Genomic DNA, 17,855 nt, shown 5'->3' with positions numbered 1-17,855 from the left:
AATTTCAGTACTTATAAGAGAGTACTGAACCAAAAATCTTAGAAACAAAGAAAGGAAATATTAGAAAACAAAGGAGAAAAATAGATACTGAAGGAGGTAAATGATGCTTAGTACCTATGGAGACTTATCTTCCCAAAACTAAAATAAATCATATCCCATCCATGACTAGTTGTACAGTAAATTATTTGAGAGGAAGCCCCTGAACAATGAAAGCAGTAAAACAGAGGCAGGAAATACGCATCCTTCTGGTTCAGGGGTGCTTCCAGGCATCTCAAAATCCAACAGCCTTTAGTGGGGGGAGCTGTTTGTTTGTTTTTTTAAATGATGTCCCTATTAAGCTATTGCTAGCCCTGAATCTCAGTTCCTTTGGAAAGCAGGGATCATGAGGAAAATAAGCGTAACGACCTTTTAAGCTTGTCAGATAAAAAATCTTTGTCTGATTTACTAGTTTCACAGCCCATCCACTGAAGAACATGGGTATGTAAATTCAACCAAAAAATGTTTATTGGAAACTCAATCTGAAGAATGCATATAGCTTATATATTCTGTGCCATTCAGTGATAAACCATGTAGAAGGAGGAAGCTGGTGGTAGTAGAGACACACTAAACATAATTTAGGTTTTTTAGCTGTGCTTAAGCTCTTTTTGTAATGTTAGCATTATTTTAGAATTTTCCTTCTCTCAGTTTTCATGGACTAGTTCACAAGGTCATTGTTATTTTAATCTCTTATGACAGACAACAAGATTTGTGCTGAAAAAGGCACAAATATAGCCCCTGCAGGGAACGGTTTATAATCTAGTGCTCTAATTTGGGGACACTTTCCTATTCAGAAAGAGCATACATAAAGTACCTAGCTTTAGACATGTGTTTAAGTGCTCCTAAAGTCAATGGGATGCAAATGTGCTATATTTGCTAAATTGGGCTGGATGTATATTAGCATTCAGAACCATTTCTTGACTCAAGGCCAGTAAGAGAGACAAAAATAAAATGCATTTGGATACCCACAAGAAGTTAACTTTGTATTATTTGTATACCCCCAGCAAAGATAAACTTGCACCCTTGTACTCTTTTGCTTGTCCTTAAATAAATGTATTCAACTTAACTTTCTGGATCTGTCAGTAATACTAGATTTTTGACTAAATAACAAATACCATTTTTAGTGAATTTACAAATATTTAGTAAAAATTACATTCTAATGGTCACTAAGTAAATAATTTAGTTAAGTATTCCTCTTAGTGAACCATGTACCAAAGCCAGTTAAGCTAAGTAAACTGCAACAGCACATTTTGATGGAAAAAATACTGTTGTGTCATGTAAGAGACTAAAAAAGAACTATAAATCATCCTTCAAGTTATGAAACTACTTAAAATTCTATATAGGATAATGCCACATTTCAGCTCTAAAGTCTTTGACACTCATTTCCAATTATTCTCTCTATATTGAAGGTTTCAGAAACCTTCAATATAGAGGGAATGATTAGCAACCTCCTTCTATATTCAAGGCATAAGTTTGCAAAATATACATGTATCTATTTATCAATCTGTAATAATTTACTGCAGTGGTAATCTGATTCACACACCCAGTTTTGTACAAAGCATAACTATATCAATATATGCCTTTGGCCATGTAAGGTGGAAAGAACATTACACCAAAATCTAGGCTTTTGCTTTAATATTATCCTGGCAAAATATCAGCCAAATTGTACAAGTGTTTTGTAAATTTTGGTTCTTACCTGCAAAATCAATATAAAACAAACATAAATATTGAAATATAATGGCTATAACTTTAGAAAGCCCTAAAAGATAAGTTATTTTCAACCTCTGTCTTTAAAGTATAATTTGGTAATTCATGTCTTTGTATTTAGCTTCTTGTTTTATTATACATGTGTATATTTCCCTTAGCTATGAGCTTGTTGTAAGTGAAAAAAAATAGTATTTCTATGGAATGGAAACCAATTAATTTTAATAGAAAGTAAATGGTTTATCTGGCAATTACTTCAACTACTCAAACTATTTAATACAGAAATACAGGCTTCTGTAGGCCTTTAAAACCATCCTATGCAGCACTATAGAAAGGTCACATTTCACTAAGAACTGTTCATATGGATTTATTCATATACATCGAATGATTTGGGGATGACTGCATTACTCATAAGTGGCAAAGCCCTCTCTGAAAGCAGACGGAAAAACAACCAAAAAAGCAAGGTCACAAAAAATGTACAAGCAAATAAAGCTAGGAGCTAACTTCCAGGGAATTTTCAAAAGCCTCTAATGGCATGTGTGTACTAGTGGTGTCAAACTTATGGCCCATGGAGCCATGTTCTGTGAGGCTGGTAAAAGGGGAAGGAATTAAGGGTGAGAGCAAGTGGTGGCAGGATTTGTTGGCTAAATCCAAAGCAAAGAGTTCCTTTGGACACACAGATTCATAGATGCTAGAGTTGGAAGGGACCTCAACAGATCATCAAGTCCAAACCCCTGCCTAGACAGGAAAGAGTGCTGAGGTCAGATGACCCCAGCCAGATGCCTATCCAGACTGTTCTTAAAGACCTCCAAAGTAGGGGAGAGCACCACCACCCTTGGATGCCCATTCCAAATTTTGGCCACCCTTACCATGAAGACGTTTTTCCTGATATCTAGCCTAAATCTGCTGTCAGTTTGTGACCATTGTTCTTTGTGACTGCAAGAGGTGCCCTGGTGAACAGAGCACCTCTGATCCTTTGCTGTGTCTCCCTAATGAATTTGTAGGTGGCCACAGGATCACCTCTCAGCCTTCTCTTGCGGAGGCTGAAGAGGTCCAGGTCGCTCAGTCTCTCCTCATTGGGCTTGTCCTGTAAGCCCCTAAGCATATGAGTGGCCCTCCTCTGGACCCTCTTGAGTCTATCAACATCCTTCTTGAAGTATGGCACCCAAAACTGGACACAGTACTCCATCTGCAGTCTGACTAATGCTGCATAGAGGGGAAGTATCACCTCCTTGGTTCTATTTGTCATACATCTGCTGGTGCATGATAAAGTGCGGTTAGCTTTGATGATGATTTCGTCACACTGACAACTTATGTTCATCTTGGAGTCCACTATGACTTCGAGATCCCTTTCTGCTTCTGTACTGCTGAGAGGGTCACTTCCCAGCCAGTAGGTGTGCTGGATATTTTTACACCCTAGGTGCAGCCCACTTCTCTAACCTGTCCAGGTCTGCCTGCAATCATTCCCTACTCTCCAGAGTGTGCACTTCACCCCACAATTTAGTATCATCCACAAACTTGGACAGAGTACACTTTATGCCCACATCCAAGACACTGATGAAGACATTGAAGAGGACAGGTCCAAGGACTGAGCTCTGCGGGACCCCACTACCTGCATCCTTCCAGGTCAATACTGACCTGTCTACTACCTCTCTCTGGGTGTGACTGCTAAGCCAATTTGCCACCCACTGGACAGTGTAAACATCTATGTCGCAGCCTCTTAATTTATTTATGAAAATGGGATGAGATACTGTATTGAAGGCCTTGCTAAAATCCAAGACAATGATATCCACCTCTACTCCTGCATCTGAGCATTTTTTGACCCTGTCATAAAATGAAACCAGATTGGTCAGGTATGATCGACCTGCTACGATTCCATTCGGGATTCCCTGCTGCATTATTTTTCCCACTGGACTCCCACAAATATGATTCTTCATAATCTTTTCAAAAAATCTTTCAAAAGATGGAGGTAAGACTGACTGGCCTATAATTACTTGGATCCTTCTTCCTCCCCTTCTTGAATATAGGGACTTGACTGGCCCTTTTCCAGTCCTCTGGGACCTCACCCAAGTACCACAAGTGCTCAAACAGTCGTGCCAGGTTTTGCTATGGCACCGGTCAATTCCTTCAGTACTCTCAGATACAGCTTATCTGGGCCTGCTGACTTGAACACATCCAGTCCATCCAAGTGACTCTACACCAAGTCAACATCAACAGTTGGTGGGCTGGTGTCCCCCTAATGCCCATCTAAGAACTCGTTAGGAGACTTATCTTGAGCCCTGTTCAGGAATACCGAGGCAAAAAACTCATTGAATAGCTCAGCCATGTTCTCCCTGTCTGTGACTAATTGCTCCTTCTTGTTCCATAGGGGTCGTATGCTGCCCTGAACCTTCCTTTTACTCCCTAAATACCTAAAAAAAGACTGTTGTCTTGTATTTGTGTTGCCAGCCTCAGCACTGTAGTTCCTTTCGCTTTTCTAACTGCCTCTCTGCAGGTGCAATACAAGTAGCTTCCCCCTCCTTCCACCACCTATATGCCTTCTTTTTTGCCCTTAGGCTCCCTTGGATTTCCCTGTTTAGCCACGGAAGTTTTTTGACTCCATTCCCCCTTTTCCCTCATACTGGGATAGTCTCTCTCTGCACCTGAAGAATCACTTCCTTTAGACATGACCACCCTTCCTGGACTCCCATCTTGCCAATACTTTTATCCTGCATTGCATCATTGACTAGACTCCTAAGCACACTGAATTTAGCCTAAAGTCAAGCACTTCCATTGTACTAGTTATCTTACCCACCCTACGCCATGTGGTGAATTCAGTCGACTGATGGTCACTGTCCCCAAGGTGACCATGAATCTGCAGCTCCCCTACCAGGTCACCCCCCATAGCCAACACCAAGTCCAGGAAGGCATTTCCCTTAGTGGGACTATATACCTCCTGCGTTACATGAAGTTTCTGCATGCAGGTTAAGAACCTATGTGCATGGTTGGATTTGGCTGACTGCTCCTCCCAGCAGATGTCAGGGTAGTTTAGGTCCCCCATGACAACCACATCCCTAGACTGCATGGCCTCTGAGAGCTGCCTCAAGAATTCCAAGACTAGCTGTTCCTCTTGGTGTGGTGGTCTGTAGCAGACCCCCACCACCAAGTCCCTTTCGCCTCGACCTCCATGTATCCTAACCCACAATGCCTGAACTATCTCCTCCTCTGATCTCATTTTGATTAGGGTAGATGTATAATAATGTTCCTTTACATAGAGAGCAACACTGCCCCTTTTCCTCCCTACTCTGTCCCTTCTGTACAACCTGTAGCCCTCAATGTGTACTGCCTAGTCATGGGTAGGGTCCTACCAGGCTTGTGTTAGCCCCTCTAAATCAAAGTTATTATTTGCATAGATCAGTGGCAGAGGCAAGCAACAGCTGTAGTAGCTTCTGCTGCTGCTGCTCACTCCATCACCAGTTGCTCTACTGCCATGTCCAGACATGGACTGTGAAAAGCCCCGTGGTCTGGATCTGGTATGTGGGGGTGGGGGATAGGGTGAGGTGGGTCCTCCTGGTTGACACAATGCAAGACAGCAGGGGGCATGGATACTTGAGCTACCTCTGGGCACATTAGCCCCAGAACCAGAAGCAAGAAAACCATGTTTCTGTGGTGCTACATCTGGTATAATAAGCCCTGCTTTCCAGCAGAAGTGATTAGTCTCAGCAAAGTGCCACACCAATACAGCTATGCTGCTTCCGATTTTGGAACTGGCACTTCTCCTATCAGCTGTTTGTAACAGCTGCCTGTGTGTACTTTTACTTTGTGGTAGGCAGAAACTAAATCATAGTAGCTTGGTCATAAATGAAACAAGGATAAGATATTGTGGTTTAGGTTCCACTTACCATGGTGCAAAAGTGTGCATATGGGCAGCTATGACAGAGCACCTGATACTGAAAACTCTGACCCATGGCAAGCTGTTTGTATATCCACATCCTTTGTGACTCAGGAGCCTTAGTAACATGTCCACACTGCACTTTTCAGTGTTATGCAGATGCCTGATCTACTTGTGTACCAAAAGTTGTGTAGTCATGTCAGCCTGGAAGAGGGTAAATAAGCCTGGGCTGATTTCTGTATTGTATTGGCTAGACTTCCTTCAGTACCTGAACAAGCTTAGGTATTTCAACAATACACTGCAGTCTGCACTTCAACCCCATGCTTTGTTAGACCCAAGGCTAGGCACTTAGGTCTACAGCCCAACTTTCAAAGAGGTTTAGGCTTTTAACTGCAAGCCAGTTTTGAAAATAGGGCCACAGACTTCTAAAACAAGCGATTAGCACCCGTAGGATATTATTTTTTGGTAGAATAAAAATGACAGCTCAAAACAAGATTCCATGCACAATCAAAATGTACATGGAGTTCAACAAGAGTTCTGAATATGTTTTTTAAGTTAAAGTCTACCCAAACTTAGTAGGCCAGTATAGTTAACATTCACCTCTTTCTGTAGCCAGTGACACACCAGCAACATATCGTCATCTTGTGAGTCCACAGTCCAAATGACCAGATACCAATTTACACCTGGTTCGACTGGGAGGGGTTGTGGTATGAAACTAATCAGCCCTCTGAAACTGTAGCAAGATACCTTAACTATTCCGCCATCATCCTTCCAAGGCTTGTAGAAAGGAACTTTTATTCAGGGAAATGTAATTTCCTAGCTCTTCCAACAGAGCAGAATAAACCTAAGACTAAAAGAAAATCCTGAGTTCTTGAGTCTGAAAGTCTTAATTATTTTTAGCACATTAGAAAATTTTATATATTTAGGAAATATTTAATGTTTTACAATATCAAGACTCATTTCTAATGAAAGAAAACATCTGTTCCCAACAACTGTATTTACTTTCGTCTTCCAAGCTTTTAAATAAAACACAGTTGTTAAATCTTTTCCTAAAAGCACCCAATAGCTGAAGTAAATGTATATTTCATACCATTTCCATTTTCCATTAATCATTACCAGTCACTTCATTATCCTTTATGGACCAACACTGTGCCTGATCCTACAATTATCCATTAATCGGTACTGTAACTAATCACTGTACCTCATAAGTTCTATATATTTAGAGCCAACTTTATTTCATTAAGCTAATCTCTAATTCAGAATGAACAGCTGTCTCTTACTTGAATGCAAGGTATGCGTCTATTTTAGAACTGTAAAAGTCAGTAATGCATGGCTTTTTGAACAACTGTAGGCTTAATTGCTTGATTTGCTTTTTACAAACAGCAAGCTCATTCACAGTAAAGGAGAAATGCTGTAATTTCTTATCCTTAAATGGCTTCAGCACAGAGTAGAACACTGATTTAAAAGTTTTACAACTTGAATTAAAAAACTGAAAAAAAATATAATACTTATTTGGGATAGTGCTGCATTACAGCGCTACTAGAAATCTGGAGACTCCCAGCAATGGGTATGCAGTAAAGCAACAGGTAAGCGTTATGCATGAACATGGTACGGCTCATTATTACAGATGATGAACATAAACTGCTGCAGCCCTAGCAGTAGAGCTTCCATGGCAGCAAAGCCTCATAACAGATCTGACAAAAGGAAATGGAGCAAGAGTGCAATGGTTAAAAAGAAGGGCCCTTTACACTATCTGTGTTCTGGAGAAACATTTAAACTCATGCACAAATCCAGTACATGTCTAAATCTGTGCTGCTTCTGAACAGGGGAGCATCCGCAGGGAAAGCTGATAAAGGAAAGCTAGGAAGGTCCAAAGGGAAAGCTGATGAAGACTGACATGTGCCCATGTATATTCCTCTCTGTACAAAGGCAGGCTCCAGTACCTCTTCCCAGTTCTATCAGCAACAGAAGTCAGTGTGCTCTCTCCTCTTTTAGGAAAAGGAGCAACCAGAAACACTGTGCCACTGCTAAGTTTGAGCTAAGGTGTCCTAGCACCCTCATCCAAACTTCAGAAGCTGCTAGACTCTCTACTGAGTCTATGCTGCCACCCTCTCTTCAGGTTGCATACTACAGAGACATTACTGGGAACATCCTCAAGCAAATGTGACATAAACTTCTGAATAACATAAAATACAGTAAGTGACTTAGTCTGGAGTGAAGCTGCTCATAGACCATGGTTAAGTTCTAATTCACATTACATTTTACATATGTCTAACAGCATTAGGTCAACAAGCATTGTTCTCAGGTTTCTGATCCCTCTGAGTACCAGCTGTGATGAATAGCAGTGACTGAATACAATAAACTACCATTTACAATATATTCTTTTCCTCAGGATGATTACTACAATGCCACTTTCTGTATAAACAGACTTCCACAGAATGAAGAAATCAGGCCATCCTAGTAAATGGGTAGGTCTACATGAGATGCTTAACTCAGCATTAGCACAGTGTACTGCAAAGTAAGCATGTGTGTCTACACATACACATGCTTACTTCACAGTAAACCTTCTTAATACTGAGTAAATTTGCTACCTGCAAATGCAAGGAGCAAATTTACTGGGCAAATAATGGTGTTGTAGCACTTGTTAAGGAGCCTGACCGGGAGCAAAATCTTCTTCTGTCAGCTGTCCACCAGAGAATGGGAGATAACTCCTTGCTACTGGGTGAGAACCAGGTCCCCCTTCTGCCTTGGCAAAAAGGATCTCCAAGCCCCCTGCTCCCAGATTATGATCAGAGAGTGTGGGCTGGGAGCTTCTTATCTCCCAGCCCACCCCCACCTCCACTGTCACGATAGGGTAATGGGGGGCTGGGAGACCGTTATCATAGAATCATACAAAATGAGGGTTGGAAGGGACCTCAGGAGGTCATCTAGTCCAACCCCCTGCTCAAAGCAGGACCATCCCTGATTAGATCATCACAGCCACAGCTTTGTCTAGCAAGGTTTTAAAAGTCTCCAAGGATGGAGATTCCATCACCTCTCTGGATAACCTGTTCCAGTATTTTAGTACCCTCCTAGTGAGAATTTTTTTTCCTAATATCTAACCTAAACTTCCTTTGCTGCAACTTGAGAGCGTTGCTTCTTGTTCTGTCAGCTGTCACTACTGAGAACAGATTAGCTACATCCTTATTCAAACCCCTCTTCAGGTAGATTTCATAGACATTAGGGGCTGGAAGGGACCTTGCAAGATCATTGAGTCCAGCTCCCCTGCTGTAGGAAGGAAGCATCCAGGGGTCAAATGAACCCAGCAATATAAACATTCAAATGTCTTTTGAATGAATCTGGAGTAGGTGCTTGCACCACCCCTGGGGGAGTCTGTTCCAGACCCTGGGCACTCGGACTGTAAAGAATTTTTTCCTTATGTCCAGAATAAGTAAGCCTTCCAAAAGGTTGTGGTCATTAGTCCTTGTTATCCCTTGGGCAGCCCTGGTGAACAACTGTTCTCCCAGGTCCGAATACCACCCTCCTTGTATACTTATAGGCTGCCACTAAGTCCCACCCCCTGAGCCTTCTTTTCTCCAGGCTGAAGAGACTCAGGTAGTTGAAGGCTGCTATTAAATCCTCTCTCAGCCTCCTCTTCTCTAGACTAAATAAGCCCAGTTCCCTCAATCTTTCCTCATAGGTCATGTCCCTCTTCCCCTTACCATTTTTGTTGCTGTCTGCTGGATGCTGTCTAATTTGTCCATATTCTTTCCTTAGGGGGGGCAAAAACTGAACACAGTACTCCAGATATGGCCTCACCAGTGCTGAATAGAGGGGAATAATTACTTTCCTTACCTTGCTGGTAATACTTCTACCAATGCAGCCCGGTATGCCATTAGCTTTCTTTGCAACAAAAGCACACTGTTGGCTCACATTTAGCTTATTGTCCACTGTATCCCCTAGGTCCTTTTCCAAAGAGCTGCTGCCCAACCAGTACTGATGCAGGGGATTGTTGTGCCCTAAGTGCAGGATTTTTGCACTTGTCCTTGCTGAACTTCATGAGATTCCTTTTGGCCCAATCCTCCAATTTGTCTAGGTCACTCTGAATCCTAACCCTACCCTCCAGCATATCCTCTACTCCCCCCATCTTGGCGTCATCTTCAAATTTGCTGAGGGTTCACTCAATGCCATCTTCCAAGTTGTTGATGAAGACACTGAAAAAAATCGGCCCCAGGACCGACCCCTGGGGCACTCCATTTGACTGGCTGCCAACTAAAGATTGAGCCATTGATTACTACTCTCTAAGCCTGATGCTACAGCCAGTTTTCTATCCACCCTACAGTCCATTCATCCAGCCCATACTTCCTTAGCTTGCCTGCAAGAAAGTTGTGGGAGACCATATCAAAAGCCTTTCCTGATCATCATGAGTTTTCAAAGATGATGGCTAGTGGCTCTGGAATCTCATCAGCAGCACCTTCAGGTGTGCATCCTGCATGGTGTCATGGACTTGTATATGTCCAGCTTTTTTAAATAGTCCCTAACCTGTTCTTTCACCACTGTTGGCTGCTCATCTCCTCCCCAAACTATGCTGTCTGGTGCAGTAGTCTGGAACCTAAGGGTCTCCCAGCACTGCCCTGTGGTCATGGAACTGGTGCTGGGGGGGTGGGTTCCCTGCCCAGATCCACAAGTCTGGGAACAGACTGGGGAGTGTGCCCCCCCCGCCTCCCTGGTCCCCTCCCAGCTCTGCACTTGCGGTCCTTATTTAGGCTGAGCATTAGGTGCCTCTGTTCACTTACAATCCATTGCACTTTGCAATTCAAAATGCCCAGTCCTAAGGTACAGTATAATACTGACATTTTCTCCAAGTCTGGTGGCTAGATAACTAATCCAGAAAGAGGGAGATCTGGTCTTAGACCCGCCTCAGCATAAAGAGATTTCCATTTCTCCCACTCTGTAGCCAAGTTCCCTGACTACCAAACTATAGAAAAGGTTGCACTCTCCATCCTCCTTGTGGAAGGTTGGCCATTAGGCAGCCAAAAGTGCATGAGTCACTGGTCCAAAAGGGTTTCAGCAAAAAATAGCCTGACTCTAGTTCAGTGAGTATAACACTCCCCTGGGGAGGGAAAGAGTCTTTAGCTGCAGTGCCAGGATTATTTCTGTTTTGTAACCAGTCATCTTTAAAGTGAAATGGGTTCTGTAGTCTTGAGAGCAAGCAAGAGAGGGGTAGAGGAGCAATGCCTATAATACCAAGAGTTGTAGCCCTTTCTTGGGAATATGAGTCCTGGTGTAACAGGAAGCCAGAGGGCTTTGGCACTTGAGTGAAGAGCCAGGGAGCCATAGACTAAGCGTGCTTGTTGCAGGGCTAGCAGCTCAGCAACAGAACAGTAGGGAGGAGCCCTGCTAAGGCAGGAAGAGTAGCCGTTGTAAGCTGCCCTGCAAGCTAGCCATCTGGCCCTAACTGGAAACCCTTGTGGGTGGCTGGAGAGTCACCTGATCAGAAGGAGCAGGGCTTAGGAGGCATAAAAACCCAAAGGCTGAGCCAGAACAGGAAGTCTGGCCCTGCTGACAGCAGGGAGAAGGGCTCTGAAGCAAGATGGTTACAAGACTGACTGATACCTGAGATGCCCTGGAAACTACACATAAGGAACTTAAGGCATAGACAGAAGTGACAATTTTCACCCTATCTGGCCTCAAAAGTGCTCTACTGCCATGACTAAACAGAAGTGTCCTGCTGCAGAGAGCTTTAAAAGGGCCCAATCCCAGGGTTGAGATGAAGACATTCCGAAACATAACATCTTCAGTAACTTGTGCCTGTGCCTCCTCCCAGCCTCAGTGTTGTTTTCAGAATGAGAGGGGGGAAAGGGAGAGAAGGAAGTTCAGTTTGGGGTTTTTCTACCTGGCACTGGACGGTGGGGTGGGTGGACTGGAGCCTCCCCTCCCCCCTCTCTCCCCACATGACCCTCCAATGTCAATTGGAAAACCCCAAGAATGAACTCTCTCCACTCCTTTTCCATCCTCCCATTCTGAAAACAGTGGTTGGACAAGAGTAAGAGGATCATTGCTAGGGGAGACCAGCTGCAGGCTCACAGCCAGCAGCTGGATTCCCCAACCCTCCAGACTCAACAGCAAACTTCTGTTTTTTGAGGGAACCAATCATGTTGGTGCACACCTTCTGAATTAGACCCCTTAAGCAGCTTAGCTGCTACTTTGTCTAGTTTTTCTATCCCAGTAGGACATAGGCATGAGCTAGGCATAAGTTGCTCAGTTCAAGTAATTCTGCGCTTGCCCAGAACTGAACCACAGTCACCTAAGGAAATTTCAGGCTGGAGAAGACTCAGTGAGTTTCAGATGTTTCCTGCGTTAGGTAGTTTTAGACTGTAGTTTCAGATCTAGCCTTCCGATAACACACACAGACAGGTACAAGAAGAACAAGGAGTGCTTTTATCTCTGAGAAAGAAAACGTGACTTGAGATCTGACTAACAGCATGCAAGAACATAACTAGGCATTCTTTAACACTGCAAGTCATTTTCTGACTGCAGCTTCTTATAGTTTGTACAGTTAGCAAAAAGTTTTTATCTGGTTCTCTTCTTTCTTGATTTAATAAATACAATTAAAATTGAGATTTGACTGTTGGGCTGTGTGTCATGATTATTTGTATGTGTTAAAGGATTTTCTACCTTCAGTAAACAAAAAGTACTCTCACCCCAGATTAATGAAAGGAGACCCTGCTAGCTATTTGGAATATCATCAGGCACACGATTTGCATACCAGAGAGGAATGAAGAGGGAAGTACCTGATTGCCCTCTTTCTCAGACTTTAAATGGCTAGCCCATGGTTCACCAGCCAATGAGGCTCTGTTTGGACAGCAAGTAGAACATGATCTAGCCTGCAATGTTCAGATGTGACCTACTATATCAGAAGTGTTCACCATGTTCCAAACTAAGGGCTAAACATTCAAAACGCTGCACTTTACTTAAGCAAATATATTTTTAAAGTGACACACAAGGACACAGGCATGCAGTGTATTTGTAAAGTGGGTGTTGCACTGTGCACACAGTGTCGCATGATCAGTTCAACATTTCACAGAATTGGGGGGGTGTGAGCAGATTTACAAGTCCAGATGCACAGGGTACTTAAAAGACACGTTCATGTATTTATACATTTAAAAAAAACCATTTAAAACATATACATCCTTCTTACTCTTCCTTGCATACATGCTTTTTAACATTCTGTTTAGGTCATATAAAGATCCTCACATTGTATTCAGTTTATAAAGCACAACAGCAAGAGAGCTTGTAAATGCACTATACCAATAGATCACTTCTAATAATTTCAGCAATAGGATGAGATAAAGTGCAAACCTACCAACTGAAAAAAATACTGTCAAGTTCCCTCAGGAAGTTCAAAAGGTTATGGAAACACACATTGGAACATAAACAGTCTAACATCATTTAAATAATATTCATTACATTTTTCAACATACAGTAAAATATTTTAAGCTATAATGTGGAACAATGAGTACAGTCAATTTTTCACAAGTATTCCAATTTTACCTGAGTACAACTTATTGACATTTTACTTTTTGTCTTAAATTCTGTCAGGTTTTTTTGCTGAATCCAGTGGTTAACATTACTTAAGCTTTAGTCAAAGCTGTTCAACTATTTTCAAGGTCCAAGAGAAAGAAAAATACCCATTTCCACACATACAGTTTTTGTAATGGGAAGCATGGGGAATCTGTTATAGAAGGTATTACCAGTGCTGTCCATAATTTGCATATAATTGTAACTCCTTTGTGACCACATTCATTATTATATTTTTACAGTACTTGTATTTCATTCAGTTCACTTACTGCAAAGAGAATAAAGAGAAGTTTAGGTCCAATGCACCTATTTCTCTTTCACAGAGGCTGCATCTACGTGAAACCCTGACTGCGCAGTTGTTACTGCGTAGTCATTTAGTACTTGTATAAACAAGTATCAAATGACTGCACAGTAACCAGAGTTACTGCACCGTAGCATTGCTGAACGGCTTTTGGGTGATGCTGATTGTGCAGTAGCTTGTTATTACTGCGCAGTAGCGTCACATCATGATACCTGCCATTCAAGGCTTCCACACAGTAGTAACGAGCTATTGCACAGTCAGCGTCTCATGTAGATGCACCGAGTTTGCTTGAAAACTCACTGAAATCAGTCAATCCTTCCACAGCTTTCCATAGATTATGGAACAGAGACTCATTACAGATACTGCATTGTTTATCACGAATGAAGCAAAATCCCCTAGAAGAGAAACAGTGTTCCTGAGCTTCTGGACTGAAACTTGCCAGGCTCTTTTTTCTCTCCTACAGACTTATGTGGCTTAAGGGTAAACCACTTAATCTGTCTTATCTCTGTCCCACACATAAGATGAGGGTACTACTACTTGACTTCACAGGGATGTTACAAAGATAAAATCATTAATCTTTACGAGGCAACTAATATAATGGACACCACACTATCCAAAAGGAAAAGAAATCCTTATTAACAGAAGTATTTGAAAGGTATACAGCCATGGGGCTACAAGCTAAATGATTAGGATAAAAAGAAAAACTGAACACTGCCTCACGCACTGAAGAATGCTAATTTCATGCATTGGATGAGGTGAGGTCTTGTGGAAAAGGTATGTGACAAAGTAATAAAATACTGTACTGTAAAGCAGACGCACAAGGGGGCACAGTTGGCCTGGCAAAGGGAACTGCTTTTTCCTAACCTCTGAGAGCTTCTTATTGACATTTTGACTATTTTAAAATAATTTTACAGACTTATTTATACTAATATCAGAGGGCTGTACTGTAAATTATTAAATTTTTAGAATTAGAAGGTAAGGTAGCTAAGGGCTTCACAATGGCTTTCTAGATTGGGGGCTAAATAAACAAATATTTGGCTTGGTTTTAATTATTTATTATAACATCTAATACAAGAGACTAGTAAATATACTCCAGTACTCCAGTCTCAGTAATATGAGATCTCACCGTATTCCGATATTAAGTTTTTGTTGAGAGTTGGGCTGGGGTTGCCTTACTTGCCCTAACACAGTAATTCTGGGTAAGCAAAGATCTATCCATGATTGCATAGCTTTGCTCTTTGCTCCTCACAACACTGATGTATCAATCAGTTTGCGAAAATAACATCTAACCTAGATGTACAAGATTCTTTTTTTCCTTTTAAAATACCTTCTTAACTTTTTACATAAAATATAAATATCTTTGATTATTTCAAATCAGTTAAATTTTTTCTATGTTGGATTATTAATTTCTACTCTTTACACCTCTAAACAGATTAGATAAAATAAACAAAAATGTTTCACCTGAATGTAGGTCTGTACCTGGTTGACTAGTCAGGCCAGGGAGAGCCTCCTGCAACTGATAGGTGGATGATGATGAAGAAGTGCCATCAGCGGTATTGTTTGAGGTCATATATGCTCCATAGGTTGATGCTGAATAATACTGTGCATATTGGTTTTGGCCAAAAGTGGTGTAAGATGGATACTCCTGGAATAGTAAAGGAAATTAATAAAGTGAAACAATCAGTGAGCCCTCTTTTATGTTTGTGTGTGTGCAATCATGTGATTTCATACAAAGTAATCAAGAATACTGCCGATTTGTTTTTATGAATCATCTATTAAAATTAACAGCCAGATTTTAAAACATATTTAAATGCCCAAAAAAATGGGAAAAGACCAAATGTCCAAAAAAAGGGAAACTGGGATTTTTACAATTGTCCATACCAAATGTGCATCCGTAACAGTTTTATTTCAATGTTAATAGGTCAAATTTATAGTTATTATGCAAGTATCCTATGTCTTTAAAATACGATTATTTTGTATTTCACATAAAAATATTTATATTCATACCTGTTGTGAACTACTGAAGTTTGTAGAATTTGAGACTGAATTGTTTGCATAAATAGTAGATGATGGTGTAAAGCTAGAACCTAAAGTTTAAAAACAAAATTCAATACAAGAAGTTATTTATTTGTGGATGGTAACAACAGTCTAAATAACATATTTCACATTAAACCACAGACAAATCAGAAGCTCAAAGACCTCAGAATCTCATTTTAGAATATAAAATGTTATAATATTTAACAGAACTAAAACACATGCTATATTTACTTTTTCCTTTTCGTATTGTATAAAAAAGTTTGATTTTGCTGATCAAAAAAGAAGCTTCACATTTGCTATAATATCTCAGACATTCCTACATAAATTTATTTTTACCACTCCCTTCTTGCACTTCATTCATGTAGCTGAGTTTGTGTTCTCTTGCAACCATAAAGTCTCAGCCAAAATAAATTTTTGCTTAAAGTTTTTAATGATACAGGTATTTTAACAGATCATAGAGCACAATCCATGCTTATCCTCATATTCTGGATAACCCATGCTGCAATTAAGGAATACTTTATATTATTTTACTTTATATTATATGAAGATAAAAACACATTGGAAGCTAAAAAATAACAAAGATAAAAATATCCAAATAAAACTGTACATGTTAAAACGAAAGAGTGAAAAATAAATACAATAATGATATATTAAGAAAAAAATTACAATCATTTAGTAGAATCCAAAAGAAAACAAGTATCAAATGGCAGAATATTCATAAATGTATAACACAGAAAAAAGAAAAAGGTAAAATTATAATAATAATTTTTATAAAAATAATAATAATATCTTCCATTTTTGTAGGGAGTCTGCTAGTACATCTTATAAATTGCTGCTGCTTTTCTTTTCTTTTTTCCTCTCTTTTTAATTAACAAATGTAAATTGAGGGTGAAATCCTTTTGTGGATGGAATCAAACAGGTTCTCTTGACTCCAACAGCAAGCATTTCACTGTTGAAGGTATTGGATTGAGATGTTGTCATCATGAATTTCCAAATCTGTTGCTCAAATCTGTATGAGGACTGACATTGTGTGACTTCATTTGTTAGTCTACCATTCAGACACCTTATAAGCATTTTTTTTGATTAAGCAAATATAAAAAGTAAAATTTCTTACATTATTTAGGTGCTTAAGGATGCACATATGTGTTTAGTGGGATTTTCAAAAGTATGTAAGTAAATGAAGTGTCTAATTGTTATAGAACTCCATGGGATTTAGGTACCTAACCTATGCTGGTGCTTCTAACAATCCCACTAGGCAGAGATCTATATTTTTTTGGGCCAAAACATTCCTGTACCTAAAAGACCTATTTCAGATATTCTTACTCATACTGAATTGCACCTCACTCTATGAACAGTTCCATTGAAATGAAAAACATGATGGCAATGGCTACTGACCTGGCATTTGATAAGAATATGGTGTTTGGCCTGGCTGCGGGGTGGAAAATCCTGGACTGTAACTGAGGCACCCACTCTGCAGTGGTGACTGTGTTTGTGAAAGCCCGCTTTCCGTCTTGATGCCTGGCAACATTACACCCAAATCTGCGTAAGAAATTAATTTTCAACTGATTCTTTAAAATATTTTCTTACAGATGGGGAGAAAAGTAAAAAAATAATCAAACCTGCAATTGATGTTAGTGCTAACTATGGAGGAGTAAGAGCAAAAGTCAAATACCGTAAGTAGGTAAACTGTAAGGCTGTCCTGTCTGTGAGTAGGCTGTATAGACCGCTGGCTGTTGCATTCCTGAATACTGGGTCTGTCCAGCATAGGCTGACATAGTTTGAGCTGCTGGTGTAGAAAGAATGTGTGGATAGGGCCTAAATACCAGGAAAAATAGCATTACTGTGGCAACAAATACTTGGCATTTTAATTCAAGCAATTAAATAAAAAAGGCTTTAAGAAGTCAAAAAACAGTTTATTTTGCCAAAAACTACTCTTGTGGAAACCCAGTCCATCCCCCACTAAAGTAAATGGAAGGCTCTATGGTTTCTGTTCTCTGGCACAGAGTGCATTTTTTGTGCTGTTTCACCAGTACAATCTAACTTTAAGATTACAGTATGGAGCTACAAGTGGACCATCCCATAACTCTATTTGGTGTTGAACCCTTAGCAGCAGATGTAACTCTGAAGAGCTCTCAGGCTCTTCTAACCAAGTGTAGGGGATCTGGCCTTGCGTATACCAGCAATAGCAGGAAAGTAGAGTTCAACTTTAAGTAAAGTAAAGGTCAACTTTAAGTTTATAGACACTTTTACCATGTCTATGTGCTATTTGCAAACCACGTTTGCTCAACTGCAACTGATGATCTGGTCTTTTGACTTCAATGGGAGATGGATCATGTCCATATTAAG

The 17,855-nt window shown here is 40.5% G+C and overlaps 1 protein-coding gene across 26 annotated transcripts in view; it reads right to left on the bottom strand.

Moving 5' to 3' along the window:
• The window catches only part of EYA4 (EYA transcriptional coactivator and phosphatase 4), a 246,727-nt gene that overhangs the window by 40,532 nt on the left and 188,340 nt on the right, over window positions 1-17,855 (bottom strand). For 17 of the 26 annotated variants that reach the window (XM_090039378.1, XM_090039426.1, XM_090039368.1 and 14 more), the window contains 4 exons: window positions 17,182-17,324; window positions 16,905-17,048; window positions 15,480-15,559; window positions 14,934-15,117 (listed from right to left, as the gene is read on the bottom strand). In XM_090039378.1, the coding sequence (XP_089895504.1) occupies window positions 14,934-15,117; window positions 15,480-15,559; window positions 16,905-17,048; window positions 17,182-17,324 (551 nt within the window). The remainder of the gene's footprint in view (window positions 1-14,933; window positions 15,118-15,479; window positions 15,560-16,904; window positions 17,049-17,181; window positions 17,325-17,855) is intronic. The other 9 variants (XM_090039393.1, XM_090039503.1, XM_090039538.1 and 6 more) reach the window with 2 other exon arrangements.

This window comes from Crocodylus siamensis, chromosome 1 (assembly GCF_052110815.1).
Source record: "Crocodylus siamensis isolate JL-2025a chromosome 1, ASM5211081v1, whole genome shotgun sequence".
NCBI lineage: Eukaryota > Metazoa > Chordata > Crocodylia > Crocodylidae > Crocodylus > Crocodylus siamensis.
Note: the sequence above shows the minus strand (reverse complement) of the source record. Positions and strands in the feature narration are given on the sequence as shown.